Source organism: Clarias gariepinus, chromosome 27 (genome assembly GCF_024256425.1).
Source record: "Clarias gariepinus isolate MV-2021 ecotype Netherlands chromosome 27, CGAR_prim_01v2, whole genome shotgun sequence".
Classification (NCBI taxonomy): domain Eukaryota; kingdom Metazoa; phylum Chordata; class Actinopteri; order Siluriformes; family Clariidae; genus Clarias; species Clarias gariepinus.
This window is the reverse complement of record NC_071126.1, coordinates 3,287,122-3,314,416: the sequence shown is the minus strand read 5'-3', so window position 1 is coordinate 3,314,416 and position 27,295 is coordinate 3,287,122. Positions and strand designations below refer to the sequence as shown.

General features: G+C 39.3%; 1 protein-coding gene across 2 annotated transcripts in view; it reads right to left on the bottom strand.

Annotated features, from left to right (window-relative positions):
- ralgps2 (Ral GEF with PH domain and SH3 binding motif 2) overlaps positions 1-27,295 on the bottom strand; it is a 100,357-nt gene that overhangs the window by 51,761 nt on the left and 21,301 nt on the right. For both annotated transcript variants that reach the window (XM_053488529.1, XM_053488530.1), the window contains exons 2-5: positions 11,826-11,926; positions 8,933-9,080; positions 8,632-8,739; positions 7,306-7,356 (exon numbers count right to left, since the gene is read on the bottom strand). In XM_053488529.1, the coding sequence (XP_053344504.1) occupies positions 7,306-7,356; positions 8,632-8,739; positions 8,933-9,004 (231 nt within the window). In that variant the 5' untranslated portion in view covers positions 9,005-9,080; positions 11,826-11,926. The remainder of the gene's footprint in view (positions 1-7,305; positions 7,357-8,631; positions 8,740-8,932; positions 9,081-11,825; positions 11,927-27,295) is intronic.

The window sequence follows — 27,295 nt, the reverse complement described above, 5'->3', positions numbered from 1 at the left end:
GTGCGGAGAAGCTCACGCTTAGGCAGGTCACATGATCAAACTACCACCAATCCACCGAGGACGTCATTTTTTCCTTTAGAGCCCTGAGTAAAACGCGTTCTTCTCCTCATTGTATAAAGACGTAATTAACGCGCTCTTAAAAAGTTATTTCTAAACTGCTTTTTGGATTTAAATAGTTTTAAATGAGGGGGTTACACAGTGTAATTATACATTATAAAGACATCTCTGTGATTTTAGGACTTTAGGAGAGTAGGAATTTTGACTCAAAGAGGTGTTTTTATCTTTGTCTTTTCTCTTTTTGTTTTTCCTAAAAGTAGGAAATTAAGGAAAATAAAATAGTTTCAGTGATGTATCGTGATTGCCGTGTGTGTGTGTGGCATCTCGTGTATCGGCACACTAATTTCAAAACCAATTTTTAAAAGTTATTTTCAATTTATATATTTTGCATTTAAGGTGATAAAATGTTACTATTCCTTTATAATCGTACAGGTGGCACACTCTAAACTATTCACTAGGCAACAGCATCCTGCGTGGTAGGAGCGAATTATTTTCTAAATTAGTTTTTTAAAAAAAGGTTAATATATAATCAGAATACAGTGGAACCTTGGAGTACGTGCATAATTCTCGATTGTTTTATGGGAAAAATTAACAAGGAACATTGTTAATGACACTTATAGTGTGAGCGCACACTAACGAATCGCTGCTCTAAAATACAAATAAAACAAATTAACCTGAACTTTATCTTTGCAAAGAATCGTGACAAAGCAGCGTTTCTGTGTAGGGCAGAGAGAGAGAGAGAGAGAGAGATAGTTTGTGTGTGTGTGTGTGTGTGTGTGTGTGTGTGTGTGTGTGTGAGTAAGAGAGAAACAAAGAGGGGAGGAGGGGTGCGTGTGTGAAAGTGAGAGGAGGCGTGTGTGTGTGTGTGAAGGGGCACGGTGTCAAATGACAAAGTGCAGGCCGACACAGAGAGGAAGAGAAAAAAAATTATTTTTAACCTCTCTAATGAGACTTTCTTTTGCTTTACACACGTGCGTTATAAGAAACATACGCACACATACAGACACAAAATAAAATATGTTTTACATACACACGTGGTCACAGTGTTAATAGTAAACAGTACACGAGTGTACGGATGTTGATTATACCAGTAAAGACGCACACTAAGACCCAGCAGGGGAGACATTTACCCACAATTCCACAGCGCAAGAGAGAGAAAAAACATTAGCTCAGTTGTGATGGAGTGATGAGCATGCGTGATACATGATACTCTGTACTCGTAACCCACGACTTGCTCGTCCTTCAAGTCAAAATTTATTTGAAAAAATTTTGCTCGTCTTGCGGAACAAATTCGCAAACCGCGTTACTCGCAATCCGAGGTTTCGCTGTATTTGTAAAATCATGATAATTTGGATTACAGCAAGCAATAGTGGCCAGTTCATGTGTGAGTCCTAAAATAACCCTGTGCAGCCAGAGATGTGATGACCTGGTCGTTCAGGACATTCAGGTCGTCTGCTGAGCCTCGACCTGACTGACTGAAACAACCTGGGAGTTCTCATCACATCGGGTGCTTGGAAATGTTTATTACTTTTATAAATTTATTTTTCAAATCTCTGCTTTCTTTGTTTGATGCAAGCCAATAATTGGACCTTTCTGAAAAAGCTATAAAACTAATTCTCCTGTATAAAAATTTCAGCCATCTGGTCATTTAATGGAATGATATTGTGAAATATATTTAGACTAGGTTATCATGTGAAAGTTTTAAACTACCACACAAAGCTGTCAATTTCACCAAACTGACTGATATGAAATTTAAACGAATCACTACATCCCTGACCGGATTGGTGATGACTTAACACGGTACATTAAAGAGCAGCATCTGGCATTATTTAGAGAAGGAGTGTTGAGCTCGGTCCATTAGACTTACTCACATGCAGTTTAAGGCTGCACGATTCTCACTAACATGTAATAGTGGAAATTGAATTCGAGCATGCACAAGGAAGAATTTAAGCACACAAAAATAAAATCAGATCACAAAATACAGTGTTTTGGGATCAAGTTTTAAAATAACGGCATACTACAAAAACTCTCCCAAGTGAACTGACAGGTCAGGGTCTGTCTCCACGCTAAACATTAGTGAGTGACAGGAATGCACATCATCATCATTTAAATTTGACATCACAGAGAATGACAGTGACAATGGGTGAGTGCATCTTTATTATAAAAAAAATAATAAAAACTTGGCAGCACTGGTTACCACTGTTTTCCCTGCACCTCAAGGGTGCGGGTTCGAATCCCGCCTCGGGTCTGTGCGCATGTTCTTCCAGTGCTCCATTGCTAACTCCACCGGGTACTCCGACATGCAGTAGTTGTGATGCTGTATACAGTATGCTGAAAATTTTTGTGATCCGATTGTGATTGAATTACAATCTGTACAGTCTGTTTCAGCTATCAGATCATGTTTGACTGCTGGATGGATCATCCGAAAGACAGACCCACTTTCACAGATCTAGTGGACCATCTGGGGATCTAACTACAGGTCAGCACACAACAGGTTACATATGGCTTTTACCAGCTACCTTTATATGGACAATATTTCTTCAGTCTGATTAGAATCATTCAGATTAAAGATTTCAATTTAACTGTGTACATGGACGCTGACACGATAAAAAATGTGCATTTATGTCCTCCGAGCACTTTTGACATTTTTTTGACATGCAAAGTGGTTCTGTTCTATGTAAAGCGTGTAGTTAAGCTGCTGGAAACGGAACAGAAAAAGAAGTAGGGTTTTCCCCCCTCTAACTTTGAGGGTATGTTAGGCTTCACTTCTTTTCAGATAAATCTGGACTTCATTGTTTAGATGCATGTATAATTATGAAAGAAAAAAATAATTATTCTTCACCTTTTGATAGGACTATTACACGCAGGGCATATAAAGGGGTCTTGCTTAGAGCAAGGGTTTCTCAAATCCGGACCGCATGACAAGTCAATCCGGATATGTTGTTATATAGTTATGAATATGTCAGACACTTACTGAATGCAAGTTGCTTTTAAGTTAGACTAGCTTTGGCTTAAGCATCTGATTGCAGCCAAACAGTGGCATTTGTTCCACTAGGTCTGAATATATTGTGACTCAGACCAAATTAAGCACGAATGCACATTGTCTGTTAGTTATAAATAAGTTAATAAAAGTCATTTGCTTGCACACGTCACTAATCGTTCTGGACCTTTCATCATAAATGATGGCATAGCGGGATTTTGTCGGTGAGATCTGGCAACCTTGGCAAGCTCAAATCGGGCAGGCAAAGGTTATTTGAGTGATTGAGAATAACGGGCATGAAAAATGCAAAAAAATAAAAAAAATTTAGTTTTTCATTCAGGAATAAACCCAAATAAAACACCACACAGCAGCAGGAACATTTCATTTTGCACTATGATGGGTAAACTTTGCAATTACAATATGGTTCAGATGTGTGCCAGACCAACCTCTGGTCCGTTATACTTCTCACAAATAACGTTATAATAGTAGAACAATTACAACAGTCACTTACACAGGTCTCACGTGTTCCTCATAGCACACGATTCAGGTTGAAGAGGTTCAGCGTCAAAAATAACCACCAAAAGGTTGGGAACCCTTGATATAAAGTACAACCGGAAAACACAGTCTAGCTGCTCTGCACTGAGACGGGTTATGATTTAAAGTGGAGTTTCAGACACCGGCTCTCCCTGTGCTCCTCATCGAAAAGCACACAAAGCCCTGACAGATCCCTGTCCCAGCAGACAGTTTACAGCCGTGCCTGGAAAACTGGAGACCGACCGCTAACCCCCCAAAAAAAGCAAACGATCGTGGGACAGACAGGTATGGGGGAGGGGGAGGGGGATGGGGATGGAGCATGGTGAAGCATTAGATATAGAAAACATGGGAGAGCAAGGCAAAACGTTGCCAGGTGTAAAAACGGATAAGAGGTGGTAACAGAATGATTGAATCCGTAGCAAGAACAGGAAGTCTTGCATCTTAGCTGCTGAAAACGTAAGGCGCACTTAGACAAGAGGAAAATCTAAGAACGTGATGGTAAAATGATGTCTCGCGCTTGTCTCAAGTCTAAATGACCTTCACCTCGAGCTTATGAATCTGCAAACAAAATGTCATTTCCAGAAGTGGAGTACAGTGAATGAGTGTTACAGGGCTGTGCTTCATTTCTCTGGAGAGCCACTACTAATACCGCATGTTTTTTTTTTATTTATTTTTTTTATAAAACCTCTATAAAATTACATCCCGGCTCAGAGCACTCCATGCCATAACTTTATACTGCACTTATCATTTAATATACCTCCGTGGGTGTGGGTTCATCAAACAGAACGAAGCTGTAGGAGCAGACCGTCATGTGTATGGGAGCGGGAGTTTGTGCGGCGGTGCACGTGAACACCCTGTGGGTTGCGCCAAAGCCTAACGTGACTCTGTAATGTAACCATGCAGCAAAACAACGGCCGCAATCGCTCCCCTGTTACGGCAACATGAACGTGCAGCTGCAAAGCATTAGACCGAGTGTAAAGAGAGAGAGGAAGAGGGTAAAACAGCAAGTAGATCCAGGCAGAGGGAGACGGAGAGAGAAGGTAAGACAAAGACTGAACCCAAAGACAGAGACTTATAACTATCTATCTATCTATCCATCTCCTGTTCTCCATTGCTTATTAAACTGTTATAATTATTTTATTACCTTGGAACCCCCTACCACTTCCCTTTTTCTGTCCAGAGATATCCCAGGGTTTGCCTTCACGACGCAGAGTTTGAACATGGTGTCGTTCGTATACGCGTCTGGAACTGGAAAGCTGTTTACACCTGGTGCTTCGAACTCGCAGCTATGAATGGATTTCATGCAACAACTGGAGGAAAAGTGTCACTGACATTTATTACATCAGACCTCCACTGCATTTTTTGGGCAGAAATTGTGAACAATCTTTATGCATCAATGCCTGATTTAGTCTCGGAGTCGATTCAGTGCTCCTCGCTTGCTCTCTGAAACGCTTTTGCATACACACCTCAAATATCACATGGTCATTAGTTGTATATTCCCAGAGCATCCCTGAAGTGGTTTGAGTGAATGGCATCTGAGACAAGCTTTACCCCATCCTCGCCAGCCATGCCCATTAAATACATAATATACAATATACAATATTAAATGCATTTTAACACCAGGTTTGAACAAGGTCTCTGTGTCTTTTCTAATCTGAGCAGACATACGCTCTGTCGAATTAATTCTAGCTGCTCCTATTAAACACAAGGTTTAAAGTCAAGCCTGTATAATTCCAACATCAGGCCTGAAAAGTGATAGAAAGAAAAATCACACCAGTGTACAGCTTTATTTAAGAAAAAGGGCATTGACCTTAACTCTATTTTTCCTCTCGCTCGTCACTGTGTATACGAAAATAATAACATTTATTCCCTAATACAACAAACTCTAAAAGGATTACTGATGGGAATTTAGTCATCATGACTACTCGTGCCTGTAAATCAGCAATCCAAAAGAATTGTGTCTAACGCCTGTTAGTTTATTAAAAACATCACAAGACTAATGAAGCTGGGACAGAACCAGCAGACACATCTCATCCATAAAACGCAGGAGGTCACAGGTCAAGTCTGACCTTACTGCCAAAAGAGCTTTATAGTATCTCGCAGTTCTAATACGCTCACAGCTCAGACGGCTCGGAGGTTGCCAAAACAAGCAAAGTCTCATGCGGCTGCTGGACCGGTTATAAAAATCCCATCGGTGTTGGATTAGAGCACGGCGAATGAGTGTGTAAATGATGATGAAACCTATACATGAAAATATTTAGGACAGCTGTAACACACCAAGACAAATGGAGCTCAGACATGCAATGTTTTCTCGACTGATTATTAAAGTGACAGACGAGCTTATACTTAGAAGTCTCAGAAAGACATGGATGTGTCCGGAAGTACTCAGTACACCAAGACATCAGGAACCCTCACCCAGGAGATACGCGGTACATCCAGGATGGGATGCCAATACATTGCAGGGCACTCACACACACACAGTCATTCACACACTATGACCAATGTGGAAATGGCAATTAGCCTAACCTGCATGTCTTTTTTGGAGGAAACCGAAGTACCCAGTGCAAACCCACCAAGCACTCCCTGTGCAAAGACCCCGAGGCGGGAATCAAACCTGGACCATGGAGGTGCAAGGCGACAGCGCTAATCACTAAGCCACCGTGCCAGCATATGCAAGAGTTTAGAAATTAGAATCTAGTTACACTCAGATTTTTTCAAAAAAAGAACTAGACAAACCTTTTATTATGTAACCTGTAGGATTTTTAAAGAGCGGTTTTAGAAACTCGGATGTGGGAGCTCATCACCATCTAACAGGAGCGACTCCACCCAACCCTGGCAAACCAAGAATGGACACATGGGTGGAACAAACAGGGCCTGGCTGTTGGTTGGAACTAACCTCAGTTTATGGCTCAGTAGTACAGTAGGTGACTTGCCTGCCATGGCGAAGGCCCAGGTTCAATTCCCACCCAATACCCAAACTACAGCCACTGGATGCAGAAAATGGGAGGGTTGCATCAGAAAGTGTTGCATCAGGAAGGGTAAATGGTATAAGACCTGTGCCGAAGCTGTGTGCAGATCAAATGTGGCAAACCCTCAAAGGTAGCACCCAAAATTAATAATATGCTTAATTAGGACTAAAGAGACATTCCTGTACATTTGTCATTAATAGAAAATCCAGCAATGAGATAACATTTTTCTACTGTAAAATATGGGGCTCTATAGGGATTGAACACTTTTGGAGTCAGTACGCAAAATGAATAATGTGTAAATTACATGCAATGTGCAAAATCAAATGAGTATATAGAGATCATTTTGGCACTTCTGTGTCAGACTCATTTTTCAGAAGTAAAAGTTGTTCCACTGAAATGATGGAATACCGGCAATGAAACAAAAAAAAATTACTTGCATTTTCTTGCTAACAAAAACCAGTTACTTGTCATTTATTCTTTATTTTTGTTCCAGAACTTAAAACCTGTTAGGCTGGAAGTTTTTTTAATCCAAGTTTTTCACATTTTCCAGATCTTCAAGAGAATAATGTCTGCTCTACCACCACCTCACACGTGATTTATGTAAAACACCAACAACATGCATATAAAAATAGTATGAGAAATAGTATATTTCTAATTTACTAAGGGCTCACTGCCCCCTACTGGTGAGATTAAGCATTGACAAAGATGCAAAAGTGTGTCTGAGAGTGTAAGTAACTTTGAAGTGGCACTTGTATCAACACTCACCTCAGGCTGAATGGCTTTGAACACTGGAGCATCCATAAGTGTGATCTGCCCCTAAAAAAGAAAGAAAAAGGAAATGGCTATTAAACGTCACATGGTTGAGAGTTCATTTTCACATGCTTCAAGTCCAGACCAAATTTAATAAGTGTGGTTCCATCATCTGAGTGAATGTAGTGCATGGGCTGGATGTAAGTCAATTAATCACAGGCTACATCACTCAGTCTCTGTGCTTTTAGGTCTTAAAAGGAGGTACGACTAAGTAACAGCTGTATAAATACCCACATCTGGAATCTCCTAAAAAACTAAATAACCTGTAACCACCAATATTTTTATTTGCATGCAGTTCTTTTTTTGTATAGTTAAGTAAAGTCTTTAGGGTTAACATGAAAGTCATCATAATTTACACCTCAACAATAGACTTCACTGAGAGATTGAAAGAAAGAGGGAGATTTTTTTCTTTTAAAAGGCTACTGTTAGCTACTCAAGTAAATCCGAAGGTGAGTACTTCTGTACTTTTACTCGGGTATACATTAAAATTGAGGACTTCTATATTCACCTGAATAATATTACTCAAGTCCAGTATTTCACCCGACTTTGGTGACTATAGACTTCCTGTCAACTCAATCCAGTTGGGTTTTCTTGAGCTTCTGATGCCTGAGTAATACAGATACTCTCGTCACCATCTAACAGGATATGTGTATGATGTCACACATTGCACTGCTGCTACATGATTGGCTGGCTGAAAAAATCGCATCAACAAGTTTATTCCCAGTTGTGCAATAAAGCTGGGTTCTGATCTTAAACAAGAGCTTTATCATGGTGAGGGTTACAATGTCTCTGGTGCCGGATCTCTGGAAATATGCCATGCAATCATCACAGGACATCATGCACAAATATAACCATGTACTTCCTTACATCTAGTGTAGCCAAATGTTCTACCTTTTATAAGCAGTGAACCTGGAATCCCTATCCTGGTGATGTATGTAATGAAGGGACTTTAAATAGCTGGAAGACCGGAGGGTTTGAAGTGGAGCACTCCAGACAACAAGAAGGCACTGCAGTGTGAGTGAATTACATCCAGGCTGTTTTAATTATTACTGAGACGAGGCTGACCAAAGGGAGGGGCAAGTATGGAAGCGGTAGGACAGATTGGAAGCTTTCGTATAGCATTAACTGAACGGCGAGATTGTTCCCATTTCTTGCATGAACAGGTGGTAGTGTGATTAAAAGACACATCTAGTGCATAATTATTTGTTTGCAGTGGGTCACAACATCTCACACACACACACTTGTACCCACAAAAAAAAGAAAAAAAAAAGTATGTCTTACTGCATATTCCTCCGGCGTGACCTTTAACACATCAAAGACAACAGCGTCGAAACTCTTCTTCAGCTCAGCCGAGCCCTTATCACTCAGAGACTCTGAACTGCTGCTCTTCTGAGAGACATAATGAGAGACAGAAAAATCACATGGCGGTGAAGAAACCCAGTCTGCTCGTAACTGACTCTGATTTCAAGATGATTTTTTAACGGTATTTTAAACATATATTCATGCTTAAACCCAAACACACATTAATTCTATTGTAAAAACAGAATTTGTCATGGGTGAGCACCAAAAAAAAACAACTGACCTCTGAAGTGATCGCAGTGGAGACACTGGCTTGGCCATTAGGAACGTCCATCATTCCCAAACCATCAGGCATTAGCGCAGAAGCTTCACCATCATCATCATCCTCATCCTCATCCTCATCTGATGGAGTTTGCCGCCTGTCTGGCAGTCTACACACACAGCAGAGACAGAAAAAAATAATCATGTATTTTTTTTTTTTTATTGTCCATTGGAAAACTGGAAGTGTTTTTTGTTTTGTTTTTTTGCAACTGGACACCAGTCTAGTACTAAAGGTTCCAGTCATATCCACTTTATAGGATAATGGTGCTGATTAATGAATTCATTATGTAATAGACCTTTATACAGTGCTGTGAAAAAAGTATTTCTGATTTTTTTGTTTGCATATTTGTCACTCTTAAGTGCCTAAGAATATCAAACAAATTTGAATAATGCACAAAGATAAACTGTATATACACCTTGTAGTTTTAGCCCTATGTGAGAAAAAAAAAAGAAAGGGGCAAATACTTTTTCACAGGCCTGTATATGTTTATATACAGAATGAATTAACAGACTTACTTTAGTCTTCTAAAACATTTTGTTCGTTTTGGGCAGCAAGCAGCGAAACCTTTTAACAAAATTAACTTGTATGTCGTTAACCCTTAAACGTTCTTCTCAGCCTTTTGGTAGAGCATGCTTTACTATAATTACTGAAAAACATTTCAACCTTTCTGATTAGAGGAATCTCTACCTCCCGTTTCAAGCCTTCAAAACTTCACATCACTTTTTATGACTTGTAGTCAGCAGAAAAGCATCTCAGAAGGCACTTGTGGTTAAACCTTCTAACAGAAGGAGATCAGATCAGGTTTCTCCCTCGTTATCCAGGAGGAGGAATCTAAGGCTAGACTGAGGACGGGCTCACACTTCTGCCATCCATCTCCAAGTTCATTTTGTCTGTTCGATGATGATGATTTTCTATTCACCATGGTTGTATATTCAGTTTAGTTGAGACCTTTCATCATGACTCATTTACATTGTTATAAAACAGTCACGACCCCATAACCTTTGGCGTGGTTTAACAGGACAAACTCTAGGGAAATTTTTAAAAAACCTACGCACACAATAACAGGTGCGATGAGCCTTTGCTTAACCTTCAGTCTTGTACATTTTGTGCAGTTTTATGAGGAAACGAGCTGCTTAGTTTTACTTAACATCCTGCAGTAACAGCCACAGTTGATGGTGTTCACACCTGTTGTGCTTCTTTTTCTCCATGCAGCAAAACCCAGAAGCTTTCTTTTTGTTTTTGTCTTAAAAAAGGTCTTTTATAAAACATGCAGATTTTTTTCTGGCCTTCAGATCCTTTCCTTTAAAACCAATTAAAACTAATTTTTGCTGGAATATTTATGTTTAAAAATCTGATATTCTTTTGTACTGACTTAATAACAAAGTCATAAAATGAGCATGGATAACAATTTTTTGTTATCCCTATTCATTTTTATCACTTTTTTGTCCGAAAAATGAATTGATTAATTAAAAAAAATAAAAAAATCTTGGGTGCAAGATATTTTTGTATTTATATGATGTTATAAAGGAGCAAATTAGGACTCATTTTCATTTCTTAGTTAATAAAATACCACTACCTAGATGAACACAAATGTAATTACTGCATGCTTTATGATATTAATAATTATTGTACATATATAATATTGTATGCTGTTTTAGGGGAGGACTGTCCTTTCACCCTCACAACAAAAGCAATGAGTCCAGACTGAATCAGCAATACACAACTCTAATAAAAAAAATCGAAAAAAAAAATAAATAAATAAAAATGCCGGCGCACAATAAATAAAACTCAGAATGTCTGAATTATTTAAACACTCACTCCTGTTCCGTCATTTCTGGTTTGTGTTTGACTGTACTGACTGAATAATTGAAGTGTTTGCCGCCCTAGAAATATTTTATGGTTTCAAAAGGAAAGCAAAGGCTTTGTGAGTACAGGCGTAGATTTCTAACACAATTTTTCCACCTTCTGTTAGTAATTTCCACGAGTGTACTAAAGAATAAATAGTGCTAATTTAAAGGGGCCAAGCCCTTTTTTTAAATAATTGTATATTCAGCAGCACTTATAATATTATATGTAGTGCTGTCAATCAATTAAAAACTTTAATCTAGTTAATCACGGTCAAAGTCTTTAATGAAATTACTTGTATAATAAACATGCAATGCTGAAATAAAGAAATGCCTGACGCACAGGTTAGTGGAAACAGATTAGGCAGTTTTATTATACCTGAAATATTAACATTTAAAATAAAAATCTCTTAATTGGGACTGGCACAGCACGCAGTGACCGGGTAGTACGGGGTGTGGCAAACCTACCGACAGCGAGGCTCGAACCAGGATCCTTCGATCCGAAAATAAACAACATAGAGCCCTAGCTACCTGAAGCTGTCTATAATTAAACTTGTCGTTCAGCACACCAAGTGATGTTTCCTCAGCCATCTTATTATCTGCGTTTAAACGTGCCATGTGATGTGATTATGGGAAGCCATTAGGATCAAACATGGTAATATGATTCATTTAGAAATTCTAATGCAAATGATCACATGGATTAATGTGTTAATACTGACATCTCTATTAATTATATGACGATTAATGACGATAACTGTTTTCTTGGTTATAAACCTGGTTAAGAAAGTCCTAGGAACGAACATAACGAGTGTATTAAGGAGAGAGGGAGAGCAGCTGGTCATGTGGCTCTGCAGGCTTTAGTGTGTGTTGGCTCAAGCTGAAACACCAGGTGGTGAAATTTGCATTGCCTGAACGCTTTCCCAGTTCTTATCCTAATCAGAGTTTCTGTGGTTTTTTTTTCTTTCTCCAGTACACTTACACACACAGACGGACTCTCACACACAACTTACCAAGTCAATGTCAGATAAGCATATCGACTGCTGCTCCGTCCACGCCGCTCAGCACGATGCTTACTCTGTGAATATTCCCACCGCAGGTCCTCAGTACAAACCTGAAAAAGGAAAGAAAAAAAAATAATCATTATTCAGGGGAAAACACAGCATATCCACAAGTAATATGATTCAACACCATCAAACAATTTCGAATAGTCATACTCGGTTATTACCACTAGGTGGTGCAGTGACTTCATAGAAAACAGAAGGGGATTAAAGAGCAGCTGCCTTCAGAGTTTGCCTTGCAGTGTGAGGGGTCACAGGGTTTACCCAAAGCAGAGAACCACGAAAGCAGACATTCACATGAGACCATGTGGGATAAATCAATACGATCCGAGCGTGACGATAGGATTTCCGAAACGGCTCCACAGACAAAGCATGAAGGCTGAGCAACACTAATTACTCCGACCTGTAGGTAAAACGCAACACCTATCCTGTACAGTTTATGTTCGTTTACACCATGGTGACCAACACGGCACTAACATGCAGCTGTGACGCAAGCACGTCTCACACCATTATCATCCACGGCTGTCTTTTCAGCACCCAAAGCTGTGAAACGCTCATTCACACCAGCTGAGCACATCAGGAAAAATATTTTTATCGAGGGAATGTGAAGCGCGTTTAAAGAGACAGGAAGTCAATAAGAAGGTTGCTGTATATACGCTGCGTCAACAGCTTCATAAGACTGTTGTATCTGTTTAAGGAGATGAGGTTTACTGTATGTTCCTCATCCTATTACTGAAGAACATTCTCTCAGCTCCGCACACATCGATGCCAGCCTAAAACGAGTTTCAGAGGCGAGAACGGAGGATTTCCATGGAGTTGCCATGACGATGGGAGACTTCTGTGCTGGGGGAAAAAAGCAGCCTGTCATCAGACATGCAGCAGGAAACAAATCACAGACTGAACCCGGGCCAAGGCGGAGGGCGCTTGGAAGTTTTCAGCATAAATGCCAGCGACTCCGACCATTTGTACTTCCATTCATATGTGATTCAGAAGCTTTCAGAGGAACAGGAAGGAACTCAGGATGGAATTCAATCCACAGAGTGCCAGTCTGCTGACAGACAGTGTGTGAATGAGCGCTGCGTGTATATATATATATATATGCTGCATTTGACTTTGCTCTAAAGTCGTTTTTTCTATTGACGTCTTAGCAACAGATTAGGAAAAACACACAAATATGTTCAGATTAGAATTTTTTATTAGCAACAATCGGTCTACATAACTATGATTTACATTCACATCCTCCTTAAATCAGCAAAATCTTTAGTCAGAAGAGAATCGTCAGGGAGAAGCCGATACATCACATCACGATATTTATAAGCAGATATGATTTGTACTGCGATTCTGTAAATAATAATAATATTTTTTAAAAATTCTGATTTTCAGCCTTTTTTTCCTTAAAGATTTTATTAAAATCTTAAGCAAACTTAGCAATTTTTTTATCCTGCCACACAAGAAGGTGAAAAGTTCAGAACGCCCCCTGTAGGATCATGAAGGAATTACACCTTTTTACCACCGTAAATGCAAAAACAATGCAGAGAAAAGTCGCCTAAAGCTCAGTAAACTAGCACTAAACAATTAAACTATTATACAGTCAAAAAAGTGACTCTCAATTCAACATGCTATTTAAGTATGACCATGAACTCTATTACATGTTTACATCATCTCACTCACTCATCATCTGTACCGCTTTAACCCGTATACAGGGTCACGGAGGGGCTGAGAGCCTATCCCAGCAGACTTAGGGAATGAGGTGGGGTATACTCTAGGTGCTAATTCTATCTGAACGCAGCATTTCATCCCAACAGATGAGATTCTTTTACACACGGCCAATGGTTTCCTATAAGGTTGCACCATTTGTTTAAAAAAAATAAATAAATAAATAATCGTGCCATTATTCTTGACACATTGTAATTTAAACAGATATGTAACTATTAACCGTAATATTAATTAATATTCAAAGGTCTTCATCAAGGCTAACAGTTAATAACGGCACAAACATTAACAGGATCACCAATATTTGTTTAGTACCGTAGAAGTTATTTCGTGAAAATAAATAAACAAATAGCTTACATTACTGACACACTACATAAATTCCCGACTATGGATAAAGCTCCTGTAATAAATTGCAGCCATTTGCAACTAGATAACTGCACGGGTCCTTATCGCAATTCAGATTTGTATGCAATTAACTGCAGCACTAGTCTCCGACACTCTTACACACCTCTAATCAAAACTGGAGTGTCAAACCCACTCTTCCTGCAGGGAGCATGTTGAGGCTAGAACAAAATAATCAAGTAGATGATCTTTTTGAATTAAGTAATGATCACGTCTATGATTAAACAAAATTAATAATGTAACTTTATCATATTTTTAATAAAAATCAATATATAGCTAACACATCGAGTTTCTATCTGGTTTCAATCCGGCAGTTCCGTGACGAGATAAAATCAATATAATTTTAATTTTCCATCTGTGGCATGACTTAAAGTGTTACTAGATAGTCACAATGATGCAAGAACATAACGTGCTTTAAATCACTAAGACTCGCAACAATGAAAAAGACACTGCTCTGAATTTTGTCAGTAATTATTACCAAGTGCACCAAAACCACAGCAGGTGTCACCACATAAACTACACCATGTGTTACAACACACAAGCAAACTAAAGCAGCTAAGCAGTTGCTGGATTTACTGTCCTTTTCACTCGTGCATGTTTTTCCCCCTGTCGAGCCTGGAGTTTGGTACGACCACTGAAGTTTGAACGCCGTTTTCAATTCTAGGATCTCGTATCACAATGTTCTTATTACAGGCCAAGTTGCTCAATTCTGGTCAGATTGGATTCGCACCTCATGACGTGTCAGTTTCAGAATTACAAGCGACTTTTGTCTGACTGTATCGTGGACGTGCCAGTCCTCTGAAATATATATAGTCCTCTTTAATATCCTATGCATAATCGCACTGATATTAAAACCTGTAATATTCGTGCAATTATTCATTTTAAACAAAGGATGCGAATTCTGCAAAAAATAGGATTTTGCTATGGAGATCGGCAAGAAGTTAGTCGGCTGTGTTTGTTGACATCCAGAAAGAGGAAGAAAGCCAGATGCATCACTTGAGCTGTTTTATCAGCTGTTGCTAGCACTGCTATAAACCCCCGCGCTGCCAGTGCTAATTGATTGACATCAGCGAGCACCCACAAGTTTTGTAATTATCTCACGTTTTTGCACTGAAAGCACGGCCTGAAAAGAATCTGACATGTCTGGCTGCGTCTGAAATCAGCCTGGCTTGCAGGTAGTCCTGCATGAAGACATGGCCTGCATACATAAAGTGTTGGTCTGTGTTGAACAGACAGGGGGAAAAAAGAGAAGAAAAAAAAAACGGACTAGTTTTAAAACCTGCATGCGGAAAAGTGATGCACGGAATTGCACAAAAGTGAGCCATGTGTCAGAAGGAATTCTTCTATCTGAATAGGATTCAAGGAGTCAGGACACAAACCTACAAACACACACCCTGTGCGCTCACCTTTAATCATTCAGAATATTTTTCCCCCCCTTCAGATTTTTTTTCCCTCCGCTTAGAGCACATAGTTTTGACGTTAAGTACGTGCCGTTGGTTTAGAACAGAGCTGGTACACAACAGGAGAGGAGAGCTGTTAGAGAAGGTTTCGCCTTATTAACCTCACTTCTGCTCAATCATGAATCTACATCTGGATTTATAACAGTTTCACTGTGCACTATAAGCACATCAGTATAGTGCAGTTTGCCTTCATGTAGTTATTCCATTAATATTATCCCTAAAGGTTCAGGGAGAATGTGATTGTGCAACTGAACCATGCGCTATAAATGATGGAAAAGAAACCCAAGCCTCAGGAGTGGAGCTCGTCTCGTTCGGTTACGGTCATTTCTTAAGACGCAGTGAACGCTTTTTCCATTTTAACAAAACAGATATCAGAGCTCGGGGTATTGACCAAATCTTAACACTGATACAATACCGGGTTCCTCATGAAAACATATACATGATACGGTCGTACCACCTGATACGATATCACGATACTTAGGTGACGATTCGATTAATATTGTGATTCTCTAAGTATTACAATTTTTTTTATATTCCGAGACCATATTACATTTTTATGATTTTGTTAAGTCTTAAACACTTGGCTTTGGAAGCTGAATGAAACATGAATAATTAAAAGCAACCTGTTCTTTATATTATTAGTTAAATTAAGTGTTAAATTAAACAGAAAGTTACAATTTTAACAGTCAACATGCATCACCATCATCCCCATAATCATCATTCCTAAACAAACATGGCAAATAATTCTCTTATCCCACACAGGATGCCAGTGCGTGAATAGTTTAGAGCGCCACCTGTAGGATTATAAGGGAACCGATGTTTTACTCGACAGCTTCTAATGCATATGTTTTGAAACTAACTTGCATTCATGGTTGATTTGAGACTAATTCGCTTAAGAGTTTGAAGAAAAAAGCCGATCAGAGGCTAACGTCATAAAAATGCATTTCTGCTGCACCACTTAAAAGCTTTTGCACTCTAAAGAATCGGTCGTGTCTGAAAACTGGCAAATTCTGGTTACTGGCTGATCAACTGGTGCATCTCTATTATTAACGCAATAAATCATTAAAAATATATATTTTAGAGTCAATGTGGTGATACATGAATCAATTGGTTCCTCCAACTCTATTGGTTGTTTAAGTACCAATCCAAGCAGCAACCTCCTTTCCCCTCTCATCTGTTACAACCACTCAGCATTCATAGTATACTAATCACCAGCCTGGTCATCTGCCATCATCTGCACCTGTTTCTTACTAAAAATGAAGCTGGGAGAGACTCATCAAGACTATATTACAAAAATACAAATACTAGCTCTTTGAAAGCAAAATATGCATTTCATCCAAATCCAAAGACATTTTTGTCTCTAAAAGAGGAGTAACGAATAGCATCTACATCAACCTGAAACAATTCATTCTTAGCAGAGAAGCTGGCCTTAGACACCACTTATCACCCACTAACCAGCAGTTCATTGATCACTCCTACGGCGTTTCACAGACACTCATACCCCGACTCGGGTGACCCTAATGACTCCCATAAAGGCCGGGTGGAACAACATCCCACAGGTTACCCTCGCAGTGTCAACGACTTAATTATATCCCTGACACTCCAAGCAGGTACGTTAAACCTGATGAATGCTTTCGGATTAGAGGTGAAACATCTGCAAGAACTTCCTGCGAGTTGGGCTGCCACAGAACAGAGCAGCACCTCTGGGATAAACATGATGTGGATCATTTTAAAGGCTGAATTTAACAAGCTTCAAACTAAGTACAAAAAGGGCACATTTTACACGGGGGAAGAAGTATTTAATATGTCACGTACGTCAGTCTGTCTGCTACACTGTAAGCTCGACACAAAAAGTATAAAGCATTTTTGATGACCCGGTCGTTTATCTCGGTAAAGTCTGTGCGTCAATATTGACCTTTAGACTGTGTATGGAGTAAACAGATGCTGCACACACGCATAAACACACACACATACATACACACACACATACACACATACACACATACACACATACACACACACACATACACATACACATACACACATACACATACACACACACACAGCATTGATATTGTTTCCTTATTTATTAAAAATAGCTATATTTTATATTATTTGTTTCTTACAGATAAACACATTTCGAACACATTTATTTGCTTAAAAAAAGAAATCTACACACACTAAATTAAACACTAAAGAATGAAAATCTGTAAATGTACAAAGCTGTTTTTTTGCAACTTTTAAGATTAGATACAAAATTTACATCACAGCAGCTTCCAGTTATTTTGTTTGTTTTTTTTAACCCCTTTTGATCTTTTTATAGGTTAAAATATACATTTTTATACATAAATAAAACTAAAATCAATCACTGGAAAACTAAAATTCTAATTTAAATGACAATAGAAAATGTCAGCTTTACTCCAGCTGCTTAGAATTTAAATGCTTTTATTAACACATTTTAACTTTTTTTTTTTTTTTATTCTAACCTATTTATCAGTGTTTTACATTTAAATATAGTTTTTAAACATAAAAAAAAAAAAAATTTATCCTAAAAAATGCGGTGACAAAAAATACACAACATTTTTACATTAATACATACATTTGTTTTGTTATAATGATTGTATTTATCTACAAAAATTCCGGACTTAAGATCCTTAGAGAGATTCGTACCTCCTGCACGTCTGTTCAGAAATTCCTACAGTGCAAACGAACATGGCACAAAATTTCGAGTCGTAGTAGCGGCCCACATGGAAACATAATGTACGGTGTGTGTTAGAGCACAAGCACAAGTCACATGTCGACTGTAAACCAAGTCCTTACACAAAAATATAACACACACACACACACACACTTTGTCAGCTTGCATCATACGTAGGGAATGATAATGAGCATGTGATGAGAGTCACCGGGTTTGACGCTTCTGCTTAACAAAAGACAGGAAACAGAAAGCTTAAGGAATTTAGGCCTCTTCTTTCCAAGTATGTCTTTTCCAAATGGAAAAAAGACACTTCTCTGAAACAGGGAAGGAAAGAGTGCTTAAGTAGGATTAAGACATATGAATGAGAGTAAAAACAGTGTATATAATGCAAACTGATTATAAATTCGATTTGAAGCCACGAGAACCTGGTACGTTAAACTAATCAATATTTTATCCATGCATTTGGTTGGATAAGGAGGCAGCACAGAGTGGATTATTTATAGAGGTCACTGATCAGTTAAGCCGGTATCAGCACCCAGTGTCAACGCACTACCCAGTTTTTATTATAAATAAATGAAAAGTTTTGTTTTAACAAAAAAAGCGCCTATGTGTTTGTGTGTGTGTGTGTGTTTGTGTGTGCGCGCACATGTTACACAACCAGCAGTAACCAGCCCAGCATGTGGCAGTCATTGAGAGGAAATCAATTCGAGTCCATCAGCCCAAAGCTGTGACATGTCAGAGCTTGCTAAACACACACCCATGAGACACATTAGCAATAAGAACCATATTAAAGCTAAGAACACAATATGCAAAACATGACCAGGAGTATACAGTATGAGGTGTGTTGATGCCAGATGAGGCAGACAGGACTGTCTTTTTGATCGTCTTTATAAATCAGCAGCCATGTTTCTAGTCAGTAAAATCCCTGAATAAATAGACGGTTCAGTGATGTGTGTCAGCCCTGGGGGACGATTTGTGTATGTACTGTATAATATTAGAACATGAAGAGCATAGGGCGTTAAAAGATCATCCAAAAACGAGTTTGTGTATCAGAGAGAGAGAGGGAGAGAGAGAGGGAGAGAGAGAGGGAGAGAGAGAGGGAGAGAGAGAGATCGTCCTGATTGGCAGCACGAGAAGAGAGCATGACATGGAGAGAGTGAGGAGTGTACAGAGAGCGCCATTATAAAATGCCAAGGTCATAGATAGGACAATGCTACGACACACTGCTAACCGGAAGTGAAGAATCCTGGGAGAGATTCCTGGCTGTGATGACGGACTAGTTGTGGACAGGATCAAGTACAGAAAACACACAGCGTGTCAATGTGCATGCATGAGACCATCAGGAATGTGTGCTGTTACTGCTGGCTGTAAGACATCTGTCTAGACTCTTGAGGTCAGCGTGATATCTCTCAAACTCCCCTGATGGGGGGGGGGTTATTATTATTATTAATAATAATAATAATAATGATAATAATAATGATAATAATAATAATAATAATAATAATAATAAATTCTATTTAAAAAAAGATTACAGAAATTATTTTCTGCTGTCAATCATGGTTTAAATCAGAATCGGACAAAGCTGAAATAAAAAAAAAAATGTAAAAATATGACGTCAGGGTGGTGTAGTGGTTAGGAATGTGGCCTCGCACCTCTACAAATAGGACCCGAAAAAGTGACATCATTAGAAAGTGAAACAGCTATTGCACATCTACGCTTTGTAATAAAAGTTTTGTAAAGGTTGGATCGAATTTCCATGAATGGTTCCAGAGAAGTCGAGAAGAGAATAAGAAGGGTGTCACGACGACGACGACAACCCGAGAAGACGGATGTGTCTCACCTATGCTTCTCAGGCAGGCGAGACAAAAATAAAAATCAGTAGAGGCTGCAATCCGTGCCAATCTCTAGTCATCATCAATCACAAATGAAGAGTGGGATAACCACATAACATTAAATCATAACGCAGCAGATCCAGCGCTTATCATCAAATATCAAACATCGACGGAATAGAAACCATATCACGCCTGAGGCCATGCTATACTTAACTGAGTCACCATGTATTATTAACGGAATTAAAGAGAGTCTAAGAAGTAAAAACAATATTTATATTTTTGTGCTGATGAGAAGTAGGGGAAAAAAATATATACTTAGATATTTCAACCTACTGAAAGCAATCAATTATGCAAAAGAAGCAAAGAAAATGTTAAATCATGCCCTTGTGAAGGGTCTGTTCCTAAAGTGCATGTCCTAAAGTTCTACAGCCTCCTGATTCAAAGCTCCCTGAGGACTTGCGTTCGGAGCCAGCAGGCTGCACTGAAGGTGAGTCGTCTACTCACTTGCTGCCCTCCTTTTAAACCCGCCACCCTCTTCCTCCCCTGTAACTATGGAAAAATCCTGCTCGGCATTTGGACGCTTCACTTTAAGGTTTTTCACAGCTTATATTGGTTGCGTGAAGGTGATCAGGTTTTCAGGTCAATACAGAATCCCTGCAGTAATGAGATAAATGCCTAGGTTGTGCTCTCACTTCATCCAGCTGTATAAGTTCACAGCGGCGCAGAAGAAACATCTGTTCTAGGCAAAGTGATGAAAGCTGAAGCAGTGATAGCGGGGAAAAAAAAAGAGCAATAATGCTCAGCCACTCCACAGGAAACAAGCAAGATTCTTATCTGTTCCTGCCTGTTGGATGTGCATTTAAGTACACGTGTCAGGGCTGTTAAGCAGATTGCTCCACAGGGAAAGATCTGTAGGTGGTTACAATACCAGCGCCACTTAAATCTAAATGTCTGCATCAGCCAAGGATACCCTTAGAGACCAAATAAGGACTCCGTAGTCAGGGCTGGACAAAAGAGACTAGCCTGGAACCCGAACTTATTTAAAAATAAAAAAGTTATTCAAAAAACTATTGAATGAGTAATGATTAATTAAGGATGCACTGGTGATAAAGCTTAGTAATGTGATGGTGAGTCCAAAAAGATCTGCACTCCAGTTATATTGAAAACGTCTGTTGGCGCACACAAGAGGATCATCACTGGGGACGAGACATGGATTCATCAGTACGAGCCTGAGGGTAAACGGCAGGGTAAATGGAATGGAAACATCCTCAATGGCTGACCAAGACAAAGTTGACCATCAGCTGGAAAAGTGATGCTTATGTTTTTTGGGATTCTCAAGAGCCAGTATTGGAACATTATAAAAAAACCGTTTTGACAATCGACCATGCAGATAGTAAACCAATACCAGAGCACAGTCTTGGACAATATCCGGCTCCTATAAAGCAACAAATGAAAATTTGGACATTTGTACCCCATAAGCTGTACAATTTGGAATGCATTGATAAGAAGAGAAACACACAGCGCTGGATTGAAAAGCACAGGGTGTGTATGGGTTCGACAGTCACACAGCTGAAACTTCTGCATGACTATCGAGAGCCAACTCTCACATGAGCGCTTGTTTTTGTTGTTGTAGTAAAATGCCGCTATTTGAACACTGCATTTTCTGGAGGAACCTGTTCTGAATGGTGACTCCGAGCTATAGCTGAGGCAGCGCATCAGGGAGGGCTCGCCTGTGCTGCTGCTGCTTCTAGATGTAATCAAGAGTAATGGAGTAGGTGATCGATTGCCAGAAAAGACAGCAAGGAACCTTCATCAGACCCCTTTCACAGAGAGGGTGCACTGTGCATTTGATAATGTCCTAACATCTAAAGTCTTCCTTAAGTAGACGCTTCACTATGTGAATGTAGCTGGATCAGTGGTTTAAAACAGGTTGGTGGATTAGACCAAACACGTAATACTGGATTTGTTCAATGAGAAGCACATAATGATTATTTATGCAATTATATTTAAACTTATTTATTTTTAATATGAAATTTTAATTAATTTGCAATCCGACCTGCCTGACGATAAGGACTACATAACGGCATATTGATCCACCCAACGACTTTACAATTGGGATTCTATTGATCATGCATAATGCATTGCAACAGGTCATTTCATGTCATTTCCTTTTTTGTTTGCAATGCATTGCACTGTTTGCACATGATTCATGAATAGGGGTGTTCCCAATAAAGTGAATGCCAAGTGTAATTTTATTATTATCATTAATATTATTACTATACAACAGTTCGGCAGTATGGGTGAACCACATTACCAACCGGTCGCGGAAGCAGTTTCTGCAAGAAAACACATCTAATAACATTATGTCATCTTAAACAAGCGTTTATCTCCATAGTTATTCTTTCTGAATTGTTCCAAATGGCCTCTGAACCATCCGTGTCGGGTTGCATTGCTAACGTGCTTCTAACAAAACTCCTGATCAAGCACTGCTTCCTAATGTGTGGAACAAGGCACTGTACACCCTACATAGCACACTAGCTTTCCATTTGGGTTTCAACCCAGAAAACTGCAAGTTATCTCATATGTCATTGGACTGTCCAGCACCTTTGTGGTTTATTCCCCGCACCTTTTGTCTACATAGTACAACTACAGGTAAGAGTTTAAAGCTACTTTCACCCACGTGGCCTTGTGACTATGGCCGCTGTACGGTGCTAATAACAACAACAGGACTCCTTCCTGTGTCATATTGCTCAATTATCTTGCGGTTAAAGTCCTTATAATGGGTTATATTGCTGAGAAGAGGGCAGCTACATGCAAAAAACACATTCAACATCAATTACAGACAGATTTTATTAAGAAAACACATCTGATTACGTTGTTAATTACATTGTTAACACTCTTGTTAATTGCAGAAGGATATGTTGACGGAGCAAAGTAACTGGTTAAATGAACAAACAAATCATAATCTCTTGACGATAAATGATGTTTGTGGAACTGTTGTATAAAAGCAGTATCACACTGTTCAGTACTGTTGTACTGAATATCAGCACGGCTGTGATAACTTGGATCGAATCAGAGACCGTGCTGATAACCAACCCAAGAGCTCTCTGTCTCAGGTCACATTGTTCGATTTTATAACAAAAGATGAGTTAATACAAATTAATAAACAGCTGACTAACTGAGGCTGAAAACAAACCGTATGTATGTAGTATATTCTGACTTACCTACGAATTCAGGTCTACCATCTGGGGCCGGCCCGATCCACACCTTCTCTCAGAACCTTCTACGATACAGGTTTTAAATAAGCCTTGGCATGACGAGCTGAAACCATGCCCCAAGTCTGACTTTGCAAGTTAAAACAAAGTTATCACGTGTGTAGACCTGTTGTACTGAAACCTCGAGGCTGTTCTCCAACTTGCACCTTTACACACTACAATTTCAAAGATGCACCCAAATGAAAGCAGAGTCCCATTTCCCAGTTCCTCCCTCACTAATCTTCATTATGTTTCTGTGGGGTCCATTACGTCTGTATTGCTGTTCAGGATCAGGCTTAAAATATACATCACACTCTTCAATTCAGACCAGACGTAGATGTTTTTTTTAAATAACCATCATGTTAAAAGCACTATATACAGTCACAGTTAAAGCTCCTGGCAAAGGAAACCAGACTCACAGCAGAATTTACAGTACAATCCACAATCCACCAGAAAACCCCTGAAGCACCAGCAACAGAAACTCCCCAAGCTTCACCGAGCCATCTCTCTTTCTTTTTTCTTTTTTTTTTATACCCTGATCTACCAGGTACTTTCCTTGCATGTTTTCAGACTTCCTTCTCTGACCAGACCATCCAGAGTTAACTATAGTTCTAAAGATGCTACATGTTTAGGCACGGAAGTTTGGACGTTCCTAATTTCAGGAAGTTCTCAGGAAAAGAGAATTCTGTTTTCATTCTTGCAAACGTTCCAAACGCCCACAGTTTTCATAAAGCAGCAACTAAAACTTCGGCTGCAACAGGTTAAGACCGCTGACAACAAGTCTTTTCTTCCGCAGTCTAACAGCCAGTTAAAATCTATTAACTCTGAAGAAACCATTAGGTTTTACCTGGTATATGTTTAAGGAATTCACACTGAAACCAAGAACTCAGCATTAGAGCTACCTCAACATCCCGCAATCGGAGGAGGTGTGATGTTCAACACGACAGCGTGGGCGTCTTGTATGACATATAACACAATACTCCACATACAGTTGCTTTCAAAACAAGGGCGAGTGAACTGAGAGCTGATTTGCTTTTACAAGCTGTGCACATTTCCTTTACTTTTCAATCGCTGCACTCTGCTCACAGGTCATTGTCTCCACAAGCCACTGCTATTTCCCACTTATATGATGCTTAACTGCATTATACACATGCCCTCCTTTAAGTCCCACCCTTCATACTGTAGGATTGGCCTGCAGCTCATAGACACTCATGCTCTAATCAATCATAGGCGAGACTGGACTCTTTTAACTAATCATAATGCAGAAGGCAGGATTCTTCAGTTCATTGTTTTTGATGCACCAAGTACTAATCAAGTATTTACCCAGAATGCAGAGGCGTGATGACCATATAATATTCCCGCCCTGATCCAGTTGGAAGAAGGGGCCCATTTTTATCAATGGCCCTTGAAATTATAACCAATCAATTTCACTCACAGTACACTTTGTACATTGAACTGCAGGTGATTATTCCTAACATTAAGTCTAAACACAAATGATCTGGGGCTCAGGACATAAAAAAAACCCATACAAAATAAAAAACTTGTATTTATACAAGTTTGTATTTGAGGTGGTAAAATGTAGCAGTTCCTTTATAGCCGTGGTTCTCAAAGTGTGTGGCGCCCCACTAGTGGGGAATACAGACATGACAGGTGGGGCGCAATGAACAGGAGCGAATTAGTGGAAAATAATAGGAATTAATACAAGTAAATTAAAATAACATCAGAGAAAAAGTGGAACCATAGTGCAACAATACCGGTTCAACGTCGGCATGTTAATTGCAGAGGAACAATATATAAGGAAATATACGGTATTGTATATGTAATTTCATTTATTTCAATGTGTATGCTGATGTTTCTGTATTTTTGTTAAACATTAATATTTTATCAGGCAGTACTAGTTTCTAGTTTCCAGTGTGGTAACAAAGTTGCTTTTTGATCCTTCAGGCGCTGAACAGAAGGGAAGATCAGTATCGTTCTACACTTTTTGTTGCTGTGCGGCGTTTTGCGATGATCCCTAAATCATTCGTTGCGCCGTAGAGAATAATAGTGTTTATGCTTTTAAACATGTATAATTTAAGGCAGATGTAGCTTAAAGACAATGTAGAGAGGAAATATATCTGGGTATCTTATTTGCGAGTTTATTTACGCAGCTATTGAATTCTTATCATTGAATAAACTAACTTCACCGCGGACACAAACCGGGTCAGTAGCGTACTGTATGTAAGTGAATAATAACGTCAATGTATAAATTAGTTAAATGGATCACAAAAAAAAACACAGGTGATTCAGCATCATCAGCCTAATCAACCGAAAAGCCAGCCGAAAGGAAAACATAATGAAGCCGACTGTATGTTGCGCTTGGATTCATGGTGGTGATGGTGAGGGTCAGAGGAGAGACCAGTGTGTGTTTTGGGTCTTAAACCGCTGGCAGCAGACAGCACGAGACCCAACAAAGTAGGAAGACACTTAGAGACAACACACCCCAGTCACGTTAATAAGCCACTCGACTTCTTTGAAACTAAGCTCTAGATAAGTGATGAAGTAAGCCTGTTATAACAATAGCACATGTATTTTATCTGTTTTGAACTTGGTGTTATTGGATCTTATTGGTATTGATATTTTAATAAATAGTAAACTTGGCCGATTTCCTTATAATTTTGTTGACGAGTGGGGCTTGAAAATTTGCCCACTTCCTTACGTGGGGAATGACAGAAAATGTTTGAGAACCACTGCCCTATAGTATGTGCACCAAACTACTGACACATCATCAGACAGCGTCCATGTGTGCCACAAGCAAATAACAATACAAACCAAAAGGGCACCCAGATATCATAATACATCATCAGATGGTCCATAGTGTGAGCCAACAAAAAAACCCATTGCACAAAGATTTTTGGTCCTTGAAGGAAGATAGGCCAATGTAATTTAGTCATCCAGTTGTTAATAAGAATGCAGAAATATCTAATCATCATAACTACACAGGCTTTTTAACCGAAACCTTGCTAATGCATTCACCAGTCCATCGAACAAGACTGCAGATCTGACTTTCAAATGTAATTTCCTTCCAGCCTACATAAGCTTTAATATTCTTTCCTTTTTCTTTTGGAAATTTAAGCAAAACGTACATATATCTTACGACTGCGTGCACAGCCAGGAGAGCAGCCCAGAATAATTGTGTTCGGCTGGCCCAGTTCAGATTTACCTTGCAGTCATTACTGGGTCACTCCCAATGAGCCTGTTATACAGTAGGCCTGCACACCAGTATCCGATTCTCTTAAAACTGTATACAGCCTTACACACACATGCATACACGTTTTTGTGTGTTTTTTTTTTTTTTTTTTACAATAAAGGCATTCACAAGCATTCATTAAAGCAATAAAGCACAATTTCAAAACAAACTCTTTTACCTTCGTACCTAAAAAGCGAATTTATTATTTCACATAGATCTCCGTTCCTCCCATTCATGAAAAACGTCTTTGTTTCTCTGCTCGTTTGTCTTAAATAAAAGCAGCAGCCAGTTCACGTTTCAACACTTTTCCCATTTATCTTTGTGAAATAAATGAAAGAAAGCGCGCAGAGAAACAAAGAGCGACAGAGAGGGAGGATGTGGAGAGAGAGAGAGAGAGAGAGAGAGAGAGAAGGGATAGAGCCGATGGATGAATAGGAACATCCGTTGGCCCTGAGGGGGTTTAGGGTCGAGACATAAAAGACAGAAAGAACACGTGCACTATTATGCCGAATGGTGCAGAGTCAGACTAGATTATCTGATCTCACCCTTACTGTCCCTGGAGATCGAAGACTTCTCCTCCGGAGCTGATGCTGCGATCTACTACAGGATAAAAACACACCAGCTTTACCGGCCCGTAAAGCATTTTAAAATACTGAAGCGGAGCAAGGAAGCTGGGGAAAGTGAAGTCGGTGCAGCACTCAAACAGAAAAAAGCTGATACAGACGCCTCATGGAATTATTACATAAACAATGAGCTTTCTCCAGGTCTGGGCGTGCAGCTCGACAATGAACCAGTCCGCTCAATCAGGAAAGTTCTCTTTTAAAGGAGGCAGGC